Source organism: Scylla paramamosain, chromosome 4, assembly GCF_035594125.1.
Source record: "Scylla paramamosain isolate STU-SP2022 chromosome 4, ASM3559412v1, whole genome shotgun sequence".
Taxonomy (NCBI): domain Eukaryota; kingdom Metazoa; phylum Arthropoda; class Malacostraca; order Decapoda; family Portunidae; genus Scylla; species Scylla paramamosain.
Genome location: NC_087154.1, coordinates 22,781,383 through 22,797,026, shown reverse-complemented (window position 1 = coordinate 22,797,026; position 15,644 = coordinate 22,781,383). Strand labels below are relative to the sequence as shown.

Below are 15,644 nucleotides of genomic sequence, written 5' to 3'. Positions count from 1 at the left end.
AGTTTATCAAAAAAGATGTCAGACTTACTGGAAAGTAAGCTGAGTCACTAGAACACAAGTTGGGCTCAGAACAATTTCACTGAGTATGATGATTCACAGAGCAGGAAGAGGTTTGGAACATAACCCACATCTTGGATATATTCCTCCAAGATATAACTTTAGTTTATCACCATCAAACATTATGTACATCACATGTCTTACAGTGTACTGTACACCTTACCTACATTGTATAAAAATCATAGTACAAATTTGTTAGTTTCCTAATATTCAAAGTAAAGATCCAATATATACATTGATGTAGTTAATACATCAATGAATGATATACAGTATATTATTGTATACAGGTAAATTCATCTGTTCATTTATATCATGGATCAACAATAACATCACAACAGTGATGAAGCTCTCCATAGGCCTTTTATGCCTCTCAGTTATGGGCACTCCAGTTCAAGAAAAATCTACCCACAACTATGAAGAGTGCATAAAAAAAAAAGAAAAAAAGTTTAGTATAAAAATCCTCCTTCAAAGAATATTACTAATCTTAAAATATTAATTATAAATTAAGTATATTTTATGGCCTAATAGCATTCCTGGGTAGGAAAGATTTATAATATACAAAATAATCTAAAGCAGATGCTTTATTGACTTTTCTAATCAAAAGTCACGTAAACTTAGAAAAGCCCATGCATTCCATAATAAACAAAATTCTACCCTTGTCGAAGCTCTATGATTCAAAAAGGGTGGGGAATCACATTTCGTGCAATGCTGGTAAGCATAACTCTACTACTGTTTTGCAGAAAAGTTTATGGGTTTGTTTAAAAGAGGCATAAAGTAAGTGCAACAACTCCAGACTGCTGTCAAGAAATTATCAGAATTTCAACTTACCTCACATGATCAGCAACCAAAAACTTTGTTTTGCTGTAGCTTTTCATTTTAAGGCAACATCAGATGAAAATGTTTTAAAGTGCCCCCAAAATTATGCCGAGAAATAATTAAAAGATGTACAAATGTGAGCACAAATCTGCAAATTAACAAATAATGATTAAAAACTAATGTTTATAAAATCATTGTTCTTCATACTAATTTTCTTTTTAGAAAGGCTCTACTGCTAATAATTCATACTTATAAAAAGACTGTGGCCTTAAAATGAGAAAACAAAGGGTTCTCACCTTGCTTGAAGGAGACCTTTTCAAACACAAACACACAACACACTCAGCAGTATGTACATCTGAATTCCTTGCAGCTAGACTGTGACTGAAAAAAAAAAAAAAAAAAAAAAAAAAAAAAAAAAAAAAAAAAACCCAAGGCCAGTTAAGTGTGCATATGCATCACCACTACACTAGTTACCCAATATGCTTGAGCTGGTGGAGCGATGAGTCGGTCAGTAGATTGACTTGTTCCTCATCAAAAAACGCATCTTGGTCGTAAGGAAGGTTGGGGGGGTACATAGCCTGCAGTGGTGGTGGTTTTGGGTAGTCAGTGAAATAAAATGTATGTAGTTAGGAAAATAAGCTGTATGATTAAACACATTAAGTAACCTGTGCAAAGAAAAAAAAAGTAAATAAATAGCAATACACAATATCACAGAGGGCAATGTATCACCAAAATACTTAGAAGAAAGTGCTGTTTCTAAAACACCTAGATTTGTGAATATTAATAATACTGTCGTGGCAACTATACTATGTTCCTGTATATCATCCAAGCAATGTGGAAACATGCTCACTCCACACATGGCTAATAGGAAGATGAGACCTTGAGGTAGCCATCCAATTTAGTGTATAGTAACAGAACTATGAACAGAGATATGCATACAGATGTACAGTAAGATACACGACAACGCACGGTCATTATAAAGTACAACTGCAATAACGCATTAAAATTTTAATAAATATTTAATTGGAATAACAAACCAAAACTAGTGTGAACGCTGGAATTTTAATAAAAAATTAATCGGAATAACTAATAAAAAACTAGCAAGACGAACTTGCCATCCGTGCCGGCACTGAAATTTTAATAAAAATTTAATCGGAATAACTAATAAAAAACTAGCAAGACGAACTTGCCATCCGTGCCGGCACTGAAATTTCAATAAAAATTTAATCGGAATAACTAATAAAAAACTAGCAAGACGAACTTGCCATCCGTGCCGGCACTGAAATTTCAATAAAAATTTAATCAGAATAACAAAACAAACCTCATGAGACTAACTCATCAACTGTGTGAGCCACTGCTCACCTGTCTGTTGCCTGTCCCTTCCTCCTTTCTTTTGTTTCCTCTCCCTTCTTTTGCCTTGTTTCAAATCTCCCTCCCTGTCACATCCCCTCACCCTTATCTGTCAGAGATAAGGGACAAGGGAGTGAAACCCCTCTCTCTCTCTCTCTCTCTCTCTCTCTCTCTCTCTCTCTCTCTCATTCATTTTATGTCATTTTTGCTTCATCATTTCTCACTCTCTCACTCATATATGTAATTCCATTTTCATTCTCAATCAGTCTCATTCTATTTAGCAATCCTTAGGATTATTCTTACTTTCACACACACGCACACACACAGAGAGAGAGAGAGAGAGAGAGAGAGAGAGAGAGAGAGAGAGAGAGAGAGAGAGAGAGAGAGAGAGAGAGAGAGAGAGAGAGAGAGAGAGAGAGAGAGAGAGAGAGAGAGAGAGAGAGAGAGAGAGAGAGAGAGAGAGTTTTGACATAGGCGGGATTTACTGTATGTATATGCATGACGCTGAGACTAGGTAAATGTGACCGATACTTATCAAAGCAGTGCAAAACTTGGGGTGATAATGCACGAAACTTGGGATGGTACGAATTTAGGACTAGACGCAAAACTTGATAGGGTACTGCATATTTTTGTAGTGTTATCTCAAATTTAATAGTGCAAATGTGCTAATTTTTATGTATTTTTAATTGTAGATTTTCTTATATTATTTTCTGGTTCCCTGGAACCAATTAATTTTTTCCCATATTCTTCATTCGCCATAATTCACATTTGCCATGATGAACGCTACACTGGAACGAATTAAGTTTTTTGTCGCATACCCTACTGTATTTACAAACTCTTTGATTTGACTATAGTAAAACTATTCTGTACTGAGCAGTTAGGCATGGCTGTCATCGGGATTCTCCTGCCCATCAGTCTGCCACACCAGTCACAATACAGATATGCTAATTGTTTATTGCTTCAACATGAATCTGAATACACCCATTTCTTTAATATGGATGAAAAATACTATGAGTGTTTCATCTATCTGAGGATAAAAGCAATGATTTTGGTGTATATAGCTTGACACTTGACAACACTGCTTTCTGACATTGCCAAGATCATATAGTGACTAACCATGGCCACAGATTACAACTCAGATGCAGGCAAGTGACTCAGGTCACTTTCTCTGGTCACCAACAATGGAAACTTCCTCTCCTCACACCTGATATGCAACCTTGTGTGCTTCAAAGTTGCCAGAAAGAACTTATCTATGACAAAAAAAAAATCTACTTCTAAGAAGAAAGGGTCAATAGCAAGGGTATTCTCAGATTATTTTGTGCACAGTGCAGGTAGATTTGGTAGGGCAGCAGAAAGCTAAATCCTCAAGGGAGCAACACCTAAATGCTCAGTACAAAATGAGCTTACTATAGCATGAAACATTTTCCAGACCATCTTGAAACTTTCAGACTAACATTTTCTTTTTACATGTGAGAGATGAGCCATGAACAACAAAATATTATTAAATAAAATAACTTGTTCAGTTGGCATCCTGAAAAGTGCAGTTAAGAATCTAAGAAGAAAGTGAAACAGTGAACACTAGCTACAATAGAGCTTTGAACTTAATTAGCCTTCTTCCTTCTGCACATGGCGATGGACTTGAAAATAACTTGTATTACTGTATTTATTATAAGGTAACTTCAATGGACTTTGTTCTTGAACCTATGAGTAAAATATCTTGTATGCTTGGTAGTCATGCTTTTACAAACTTATTATAACAGGAACTGAATATGTTGGAACCCCTCAACTAGCATTTTTCAATTTATGATTTAAAATCTAGCACTAGGATAGAAACACTCCTTAATTTTATAACTAGTGATTTATTGTGATGATGAATAGGAAATGATGGGTTGTGCTTCTTGATCCTCACCCACCAACTAGCTGCTGGCCCACTTAATGTGTCATGCTGTTCTGCCTAAAACAGGTGGAAGATTGGTTTACCTATTTTGGTTCTGCCCACCTTAGTGCCCAAGAGACTGCAACCTTGAATTCTTCTCTGGCTTGCCTACTGTCCCTAATCCGAATGGTTTCTGTGACTGGTGGGGAAGGATATGATGATGGTGGTGGTGGTGGTGGTGGTGTACAGCCTGAAAAACTGGGATTCAATGACTCTGCACAGGTGCAATACAAGAGAAATAATTTGGTGAGAGGCTACAGGACATATGGTTGTAGAGGAAAGTGATGATGCTGGCAGCAGTGGTGCGGACTCAGTGAGCTGATGGACCTCTAACACTCAACTTCTCTGTTCATTAAATTTCATTTAAAATATTCAATGATTAGCTTTGTTGCCATTCTCTATATCCTGTGGTGTCAAAAAAGTTCCAGTATCTTTATTTTTTATCTTTTTATTAATGAATGAATTTATTAATTTTTTTGCATAAGAGCACACCTCTACAGAATCCATCAAAGATATGCTTATTAGGATTGTTTTTCTTCTGGACACTGAGTGAATAAGCTGCCACCACAGAACTCTTCCCTCAGGGAATGCCTAGTTTCTTTCAAAAATGAAATGGAGAAGGAGGCATCCTGTTTCAGCACCAACATTTTTTTTCTCAGTGCCCCACAAACACTGTCCAAGTATCTCAATTCCTGTATATTTGTTCTGTATCCATGCACCCCTAAGCAATCCAACCACCAAGCCCACAACCATGAACCTATGTATAGTCTTACACCATTATTTTTGAAAATTACATAGCTCCTGGCTTTGCCAAAATAGAGCCAAATTATAAAATTATTGAAACATATTGACTGCCAACATGTTGACAATGAACAAGAAACTCATAAAGAATATCAAAGCTAGACAGAAGTATTTTGGATTATTATAGAACTTAAGTAGATTATGTACAATAAGTAAACAAATAGTTACAGGAAGTAAGCAAGGAACATGGTGAGTAGTGAAGTATGGTATAACAGGCAACAAGGTAAGCAGGTTTTACACTTACTTTTCTTGTATGTTCAGAAGAAAAGAAACTCTCCTGAGCTTAATTTATCCATACCACTGACAACATACCTTGGATATAGGGGGCCAAGAGGCTGAGAGCTAATAATCTAAATAACAAAACTATTGTAATCTGATGCATTACAGCAATATTGGAAAATAAAATAAAACAAATAAAAAGTAATAAAAAGCAAGGTTGAATGCAAGTTCTACAACTACAAATAACTGGCAACAATAGCAGGTTTCATAAAAAAGTAATTTAAAAAAAAGTTAGTGTGCATATTGTCAAATCAAAGGTCTTGAATTTTCTTACATAGAAAGTTGATTCTACTCTTTTCCTTCCTTATAAAACATGCTTTTGACTTTTCCTTCATGTCTCCATTTCAACTATTCCAGTAGTAGTTTATTCAGGTCTAAGGTCAATTACAAGCTCTTTCAAATAATATTAGGCTCATATCCTAACTTCTGCAGAATATTTTGGAGCTCTATAGCCAATAATGTCAATTGCAGGCACAAATGTATCTAATATTTATTTATCATTCATGCACACTTCCACCTCATTACCAATCTGCCTTGCCTCTCTTCATTAACTTCCTTGTGAAAGGCTAAATTGTCAAGGTGATCTGGTTCACACCTAATGCACAGATTAACATATGTATGTAGTACATATACAGTTCTTTAGCTGAATTTCTTAACTTTCCACATCCGTCAAAGTTACCCACTCAATCCTGTCACAAAAGTTCTCTGATGTCTAAGTGCAGCAGACACTTTTTTTTTTTTTTATCTTGCTAGGATTTTTTAAATTCCTTTATGGTGCATGATCTAATTTTATGCAACACATCTCCATTCCCATCTCTATCTGTTGTTAGTTACTTCTGTGCTTTGTAATTGCCTACACTCTTTCAATTATGATCTTATAACATATCTTGCTGGGTAAATAAGTAAAAAATAATCAGTAATGGGAATATTTTTGCTTCTTTTCCTTTGGGCTTAAATAAACTGAATCTTTGTTCAGTTTATTGACACTTCTCATTTCTAGTTACTTCTATATGACAAACATGAAGCCAAATAAAATTTCTCCTGTATGCAGTTACCTCAGCTGTCATCCCATTCACTGTTTTTTTGCATACCTTCTTTTAAAGAAGTACTTAAGCAGCAACTTCTACTTCATTGTCATCTTCATTATATAATTTTCTATTATTTACTTTCATACTCATTTATTCTACTATTGGTTCTTGCTTCTCCATGTTTAACAGCTTACCAGGAATTTAGTGTATGTTCTCTTAACAGCTTATATTTTACACTTCCATTCTTATCTTTTCCTTTCCTGCACTCTCAAACTTTTGCAAATCTCCAATATAACTACTTTTCACATTTCTTAACTTTCTAATTTCACAGGAATAATACTCTATTTTCCTTGTGTAACTCATTGCACCTTTCCTTTACACACTGTACAATATATGATAACTTTCTACTCTCTCTCTCTCTCTCACTTGATTGGCATTGTAATTTCCTACATGTAATCAGCATATACTAGTTCTTTTCTTGCCATAACTGTCTTCCTAACATAGTCTACTAAGCAATTCTTTTGTTTCCTTACATTTCCCATTTTCAAGTTTACTTGCTATATATAAAGCCCAACAAATCTTCTATATCAGATTTTTTCATACTCTTACCAATACTGCACACTGGATGGAAATTAGCAATAACCTATAATAAAAACTTGTAAGAACCAATAACATGTAGATAAATCTTATCTGATGTTAACTGAGAGCTCCACTGCTAATTCAAAACCCTCCAACTATATTTATTTCAACAACACCTACTTTCAAAAAACTAATCAAGGTATGTGAAGGAGCATGTCTGGAATATTCTACAATGACCAGTGGGTTTTGGGGCCTGCAAATTTAACTGTATGTATATAGAATACATTTCTAGTTACTGACTGCTTCTCATGACCAAAAATCTGCTCTGAGACATTGGTTATAATGCTGACAGAGCAAGAAAAGTTCCAAGAGAAGCCACATACATACTAAACAATGATAGTAGCACTGGTTACTTTACATTCATTGTGGCTTTTACTTCAGATATACAGAATGCACTTCATAGCTGTAGACTTAAATATAATTTTTGTGTGGTTCTCAGCAGTATCTGTGGTGTAAGCTGAGCAATCATGTGAAAAAAATTAAGGGTTTAGTACATATAACAACTGAAAAGGAATGCACTGTGGCATAGTGGGATGGGAAATGTAGCACCCTGAGATGGCTTGGTTTCTTGGAGATAATGGGTGAAACTGAGATTAAGAAAAAGGTATACAAGAGTTCAATCACATGTGAAATGAGAGGATGAAATGTTGGTGTATATGATTAAGAGATAAGGAAATATGATGAGACAAGTACTAGGCTAAAATTCATGGAAAGGATCAAACTGGGACTCTTATTTTATGATTTTTCCCTGAAGGATTTTCCACTTAATTAGGTTAAGTCACCTATTTATACCTGACATATGCCCCTAAAAACTCTCCCAAGCAAATGGCCACAACAGGAGTCTCTACTTGTTCATAAATTTGTAACCACTACATTAAAATGATGTTCAATAGTAAAGGACTATGTCATCAACAATGCAAATTTTGAAGTTAATGACTGCAAGATGAGTGTGATAAATATCATGAAATAAAAACAATACAGGATGGAAAGCATTCAGCAGGTACAGCCATATTGTGTTTCCTATCCATATCCAGCATGCCTGAAGTATGAACTGTATGCTTACAGCTTTGACTAGCATAAATTCAATATACAAGCTACTTAAGTAAATGCAGAGCATATCGCATTCAAAGAAAACAATAGAGTTAATGTTGGAAATAGTTCTAATAGGCAGGTCAAAATGAATGATGAAATATTCCAATATTAAAAATTGTGTAAATAATAATGGAGCAAAATATACAGATGGGAAGGATATGTTTCTACATGAGCAGATCATTTATGGATTAAGAGAGATGACATGTCACAGACAGACCAGATAAGAAATGAAGTGATAAGGTCAAACAATTACAATTAGAAACTCTAAAGAATTATGTGTTTTCATTATTTTGATACCCCAGTTACAGTGTATTAGTATTGTCATTCACAATAAACTGTATCCTGCAAAGTAAAATACAATATTGTTAAATTAAAAAGATTCATAAATATTTTTGCATATATGAGAATAATTTGCTGAAATCACAGCACACCAGTCTTTGCTTTCATAATTCACCATAAAAAAAAAAGTTTTTACAAGAGAAAAGTAACACAAATAGATTTCAGATTGATATGCAATCCTTATCCCAAATAACATAACCAAACTAACTTTTTTTCCAGAAAATACAATAGAAAAGCCCATATGAACCACAAAAGTTGGATCATATTATAATCCCAACACCAACAGCATCAAACAGGACAAGTTTGCACACACCACATCTATGAAAAATATACTGGTGGCAAAGTAAACAATAGGTATATAATAGTCACCACAAAAAGTACCTAATTCTGATTTATGCACAGAACACACATCCCACATGTGCTTCTTTCATCTCCAACTACAAGGATACGGTGATAGAAATTCTAGACTGCCAAAACTGCAACTATGAACACCTTTAAACTAATATCCACTTCAGTGCATAGTATCTTTGAAAATTGAAAGAGATACTTTAAAACAGCTTGATGTTATTATAAGCATAATTCCATGAGTTTTGAAATCAAAATACTGATCTAGGGGTAGTCATGAACTGTCAATAGTAAAAATTTTGGACTACTGCTGTTTGTAATTCTGTTCCACTGTGTTTTAAAGGATATTTAATACAGCAAATTAATGAATCTCAATTCGCCATTTATATATATATATATATATATATATATATATATATATATATATATATATATATATATATATATATATATATATATATATATATATATATCTCAAACAAATGAAACACTGAAGCTTTTATATATATATATATATATATATATATATATATATATATATATATATATATATATATATATATATATATATATATATATATATATATATATATATATATATATATATATACACACACACACACACACACACACACACACACACACACACACACACACACACATGCACATAAATGATGTGGTAATGAGAACTGGATTTAAAGCATTTGACTGTTTCCTTTGTCACAGCCCTACACACATCAGTGGATATTTCAGATGACCAACATCTGTAAAATCAACATTGATCTATGCATCTTGATGAATCCCACACATTTAAAAATTGTAGTTGGAAAACTTGTAGTTGGGAAGACCACTGTATATCATCAATGCACTTCAAATCCCAGCTTACTGCATTAAGATCTAAGTGACACAAAACCAATGTCAAAAGTAGACGACAATTCAAACCAACAGCCATTGTTTTCCAAGAATGATAATTCTAACTAAATGATATTTGCCTGCATTTAAAAAAATATTATTTGATGTTAAAATGACTGCAAAAGGTTATGTAATAAACACATTAAGGCCATAGTACAAGGGCAAAGCTACTTACAATCAATTTAAGTTAAAAAACAAGAAACCTTGAAGAAAATGTTAAGCATAAAGTTCTCTGGAATGGATCACTAGAAATTAACTGTTTAAAGCAGACTACTTGTATGATAAGGTGGATGGTAAGGTTATTTAATATGATCTGAGAATGAGAAAAAGATTTTGAAGAATGACAGCATGTAAGTGTTGTCTCACTGTATAAATGCAATGGCAACTGCATTAACATTTTTTAGCTCATGTTATTTAACCCTCTGGGTGTAATAAAGACAATTTCTGGTCCTTTGGAACACACACACACACACACAGGTAGAATTGCTAGCTTTCAATTTCTTTAATTTCCTGTATTTATTTGCTGTTCAGTAAACATGAAAGGAGACGAACCCAATCTATTCTCAGCCACCCAGAAATCCAAACTCAAGATTTCTTGTGCATAATTTGAGCATAATCACTCCCTACATGACAAGAGCACATTAAAAAAATTTAAATGCAGTATGCAGAAAGACTAACAAAGTAAGTCTGCAGCAGGTGCTGCAGGTCTAAGAGCTTCCCCTGTATGTCTTTCTCTCTCCTATTGTTTATACCTTAGGGTGTGGTGTGAACCATTTTTCATCAATTGTAATATGCCCATGCACACATGAACACACACATACACTCACATGAGAAGAGGACTGCATAGTATACACTCAATCTTAAGTAGATATTAGTGGGGAGAGAAAATCTTTATGATTAATTAGAATGGCATATCAATTTGTGTGACAATTATATAAGTAAAAATTTACTATTCTAAAGAGTTATCCTCCTGGTTGATTATGTAAGCATCTATAGAACAGTCAGTGATAGAACCTTCAAGATGTGGACCCGACCATTAACAGCTATGATACGAAGCACTGGTTGGTGGCAGTAAACTGGTGATTATAAAATGCTAAGGATGGCCTGGATTTAAATCTAAAGTAATATATCAGCAGAATTTATACTGATCACAAAGATTTTAAACTTTAATTATTCTTGAAGTTATGATCTTTTGCATATGGTTTTGTGTCACTTATTAATTCTACAGTAGTATACATCCTATCTCTCAGTTTTTACTAAAACCCTGACAAAAATACAATTAACCATGAAACATCCTCATACTTTCTTCTGAGGATCAACATATGAAGAGTATGACCCATGGAACTCTAACTATTCCTCACATTAATACAAAAGCACAATGCATACCTCATCAAAGAAGACTTGGGTTTTTTTGAGGATGTGCTTCAATTCAGTTAACTCAAGGTAGTTCCTTTTCAGGGTCTCTGCATTGCTGTTCACTTCTTTCAGTTCATTTTCTAACTTTTCAAACTTTACCTGGGAAAAGTAAGCACTTGAGTCATCTCACAGTCAAAAATAACATATTAGGAATGATTGATCAGTACATAAAATCATCAATATGGTGAAATGAAATTGAAGAAAACAAAGACAGATATACTAACCTCTAAATCAATCATCTCCCGAGGCATGGGTGCTTCTGGATTTTCTCCAGTATCCAAGACTGGAATGCCATCTTTGCGGATCTCCCTCTCCAGGTACCTGAGTTTCCTTTCCATTTCATCGCAACGCCGTACTTCATTTACAAACTTTCGTTGAAAAGCATTGACATCAGGATTGAGCTGTAGGAAAAGTTGTTGATAAGGTAATGGTAGTCAGATCATGTCTTATGAAAACTGTCACCTGTGAACTGAAAATGTAAAGATATTCTAAAAAATACTCATGCATTAATCTGTCACAACTGTCATTTTCAAGGTAAGATGGGACATAAACAAAAACATGTTGCCGAGTTAGATGGAGTATACACATAAACAGGCACATGGAAATATGCAAGGCCATTACAATTATAATATAAATGTTTATGCACAACTTACATCTCTAAACTGTACCAGTCCCAGCTCGCCCAGCTCTGATACACAGGTGTAAGCAGATTCACTCTGCAAAAAGAGCTGGCAGAGGGCCATTTCCTCACTTCGGAACAGAGACCCCATGGTGTCTGGGTGATCTATGGGATACAAGAATTATCAAAGTAATCAAGCAACTGGCAATACATGTTTGTAAGTAAAGGTAAAGGAGACATAACAAATGTATTATATACAATTAATACTGAAGTCCAGTTTGTTCACAAAATTGTCAATGAGATGTATAGGACAACTCTTTTTTACTCTTAGAAATCCACATCCTGTCTGTAGCACAAAAAACAATATGTATTTTTCATCTGGTAAGTCACACAGACATATATAACAGCATAACAAGTATCACTTATTGATGCACTGATAATCAGCCTTCACACTTAAGTAACATGCAGTCTGTTGAGTTTTTTTCCTTTTTCTTAAAAAAAAAAATAAATAAATAAAAAATAAAATAATATATATATATATATATATATATATATATATATATATATATATATATATATATATATATATATATATATATATATATATATATATATATATATATATATATATATATATATATATATATATATATATATATATATATATATATATATATATATATATATATATATATATATATATATATAATAAATAAAAAGTACCTTCTATCTCTCATGGTTTTAAACTAAAGAAAGCTGATCATAAAATAAACATTAACAAAACAGAAATCAAAAACAAAAAAAGTTCTATATATTTTTTGGGAAGTAAGGAGAAAGAAAAAGGAAAAGAAAACAGAAAGCAAGTAAAATCATAAATGAGAGTACACACCAAGAGGTGCCATTACAAGGCAAGACACCTGATAATACTCTAAACAAACAAAATGGCGTCAGACCAGTTTTCAAGTTAGATTACAAACATAAGCATCTTCACAACAACAAGCAATCTTATGAAATCTGAGGAAATTTTTTTTTTACTTTTAATGCTTGATCTTGATCCATCTGTCAATCATCTGCTTGCATCTGATACCCTGTTCCCTCGAGGAGCACCCCCTCAAGGTAGTGACCAAGGCAAAAGAGCCTTCACTTCTCCTATCCAGATATTCCCTTCCTGCTTGTTAAAGAACTTGGTCTCTACTAACTCTTTCACACACATGCACACTCCTTTACCCAATCCCTCCATCTTCTGAGTGGCCTTCCTTTCCTAATAGCAACTTCAACAACTCACATACACTTTCTTTACTAACTCTTCACTCTTCATCCTCTCAATATAGTTGTACCATCTTAGCATGTTCCTTTTCATCCATTCCACCTTGCTATAATTTATATTGCTTACACAGGTGTACATACTACATCTCACCCACACTTCCACTGCACTCAACCTCCCATCTTGTCACTCCAGTAGTCCTTCTTGTATCATGAATTCCACACCACATGATTTTGTTCCCTGTTCCATGTCAAGGTCTTCATACATCAATATTGGTAGAATAAAGTCCCTTAAATCTCTATTTACACCTAGAGACAAATTTTTTCTTTTCTTTGCTCATGTAAGTAATCATATGACCTGCCTGCCTTTCACAATCCTCTCTCATATCTCTCCATCCATTTCACCCTATTTACCAACCACTGTCTCCAGATGGTGAAAATCTCTCACCTCCTCCACTCTTTCCTCCCATAACCATCTTACACCTTCATACAGCTGGCACAAGATATTTTGATGATCTACCACACTATGAAGCTTCTGTTCACTCTCTGCTTGTAGGACAGTGTCATCAGCAAACATATATAGTAGTACAACCCATCCAACTTCATTCTATTTCAGAATTTCTGTACTAATGTATTACGGACATATAGAGTACTGCAATACATAAAAATATCTTTGAAAAACCAAATGCAACTATATACTCCCAAATTTATTTATAACTACTTCATTTTTATTAATTTAACTATATGACTAGTATTTCAAAGCAAGGTGGGTATTCTGACTGTTGCCTCCAACTTTCAACACAATGAACCAATCTGCTCTAGCCCAACAGTGAGTACCTATTTTGAGTGGCTAAGCAGCCAGAGACTAATTTCTCAAACTTGTCACTAACATGGTGTGCATTACAAAGTATAATATTGACAAGCCTTTCTATCATGTCATGCCTTTTCTTCTTTTTAAAGTAAGAGGGGCACTAGCCAAGATGTGTTAGAGAGAGAGAGAGAGAGAGAGAGAGAGAGAGAGAGAGAGAGAGAGAGAGAGAGAGAGAGAGAGAGAGAGAGAGAGAGAGAGAGAGAGAGAGAGAGAGAGAGAGAGAGAGAGAGAGAGAGAGAGAGAGAGAGAGAGAGAGAGAGAGAGAGAGAGAGAGAGAGAGAGAGAGAGAGAGAGAGAGAGAGAGAGAGAGAGAGAGAGGCCCACTTGAGTGCCAGGGACTGAACACTGGCAAGCCATTCACAGTTAACAATGTCAGAATATGATTCTTGGTTGGTATTGACTGTTCTGTTACTACAACTGCATGAGATCTTATTGCACAGATTTTTTTTCTTTATTCTTCTATCTAACTACAAAACTGTCAACTAACTGATTATAATGCCCACTTCTAAAATTTCTTAATGGTGAATCTGATGGCTACCAATCAGATAATTTCCTTGTAACCTGCAGCCTTTCATGATGACCAAATGGATAAGGTTATGAAGCATAAAAATCTTAAAGTTGGGGTAAATGTAATAACTTAGAGTACAAACGCCTCAAAAATTACCCTAGGATTGTCATGGTCAAACTGTCCGAGGTGCTGTCCTGTTCTGGTACGAGGACTACCCCAGCAAAAGCCCCTCAAAGCCAAAACTGTTTATCCCACCAGATCAATTTCATATCTCTATGAACCGCACAAAGGAGGCATTACATGTTTATTAATGAGATATGAGCTTTTATCTCAATTAGGTATATGTATTTAGATACATATACATCACTGAGATAAAATTTTGGTGAGGAGTGTCTTAGTAATTTTGAGAAAATAAATCTAACCAAATCTTAACCTTATGCAAATTTTCACCTAGCCTAACTTATTCTTTTGTGGTTTTCACTGAGAGAGAGAGAGAGAGAGAGAGAGAGAGAGAGAGAGAGAGAGAGAGAGAGAGAGAGAGAGAGAGAGAGAGAGAGAGAGAGAGAGAGAGAGTTAAAATGCATTACATACTGTGCAGATAACACTCGACCTTGACACTAAAACTGACCATCACGGTCACAACCAAAATACCTCCCTTCTATCCTGACCCAAAGACAGCACACTCTAACTTAATAGCACCCCAGTCCTCCCACACCACACCTGCCACCACCTCCACTGCACCAACAGCAGGCAGACGACAGGTAGGAAGGTAGAGAGTAAGAAAACCCAGTACCTGCCTAACCACAACACTCTTATCCATTTAATTACCACTACCACAGCTCCTCCACACTGCCCAGCTCGTACCTTGCAGTGGAGACAGGTGTGCGGCGTGCTGCTGGTGTGGTGGTGAAGTTAGCAGAAGAGACACAGGGCCACGGAAACCATCACACTACTCAATCGATGTGACTGGCTGGCTGTGACGTCAGAGCCTGGGTGGTGAGGGCAGGTGACGTCACACTCGTTCACGCATGCTCTCTCTCTCTCTCTCTCTCTCTCTCTCTCTCTCTCTCTCTCTCCGTGTGTTCATTTACCTATATTTTATCTAGTGTGTGTGTGTGTGTGTGTGTTGACGTATGATGGGGAAGACAGAAGAGGGCGAGAAGAACAGGAAGAAAGCGTAGTAAATTATACGGGCAGCAGTAGTTAAGCAAGATTGTATGCTCTCTCTCTCTCTCTCTCTCTCCTCTCTCTCTCTCTCTCTCTCTCTCTCTCTCTCTCTCTCTCTCTTTATAGATAAGGGTCACAGAAGGGAACTCGTGACTAATAATCTATCACGTGATGCATGTCCTTAGCACTGAGACGAGAGTTCTTGT

The 15,644-nt window shown here is 35.1% G+C and overlaps 1 protein-coding gene across 2 annotated transcripts in view; it reads right to left on the bottom strand.

Moving 5' to 3' along the window:
- LOC135099870 (V-type proton ATPase 116 kDa subunit a 1-like) overlaps positions 1-15,294 on the bottom strand; it is a 59,685-nt gene extending 44,391 nt beyond the window's left edge. The window contains exons 1-5 of one of the 2 annotated variants that reach the window (XM_064002485.1): positions 15,136-15,294; positions 11,664-11,794; positions 11,235-11,411; positions 10,981-11,109; positions 1,348-1,451 (exon numbers count right to left, since the gene is read on the bottom strand). In XM_064002485.1, the coding sequence (XP_063858555.1) occupies positions 1,348-1,451; positions 10,981-11,109; positions 11,235-11,411; positions 11,664-11,780 (527 nt within the window). In that variant the 5' untranslated portion in view covers positions 11,781-11,794; positions 15,136-15,294. The remainder of the gene's footprint in view (positions 1-1,347; positions 1,452-10,980; positions 11,110-11,234; positions 11,412-11,663; positions 11,795-15,135) is intronic. The other variant, XM_064002486.1, reaches the window with a different exon arrangement.
- Between the last annotated feature and the right edge of the window lie 350 nt (positions 15,295-15,644).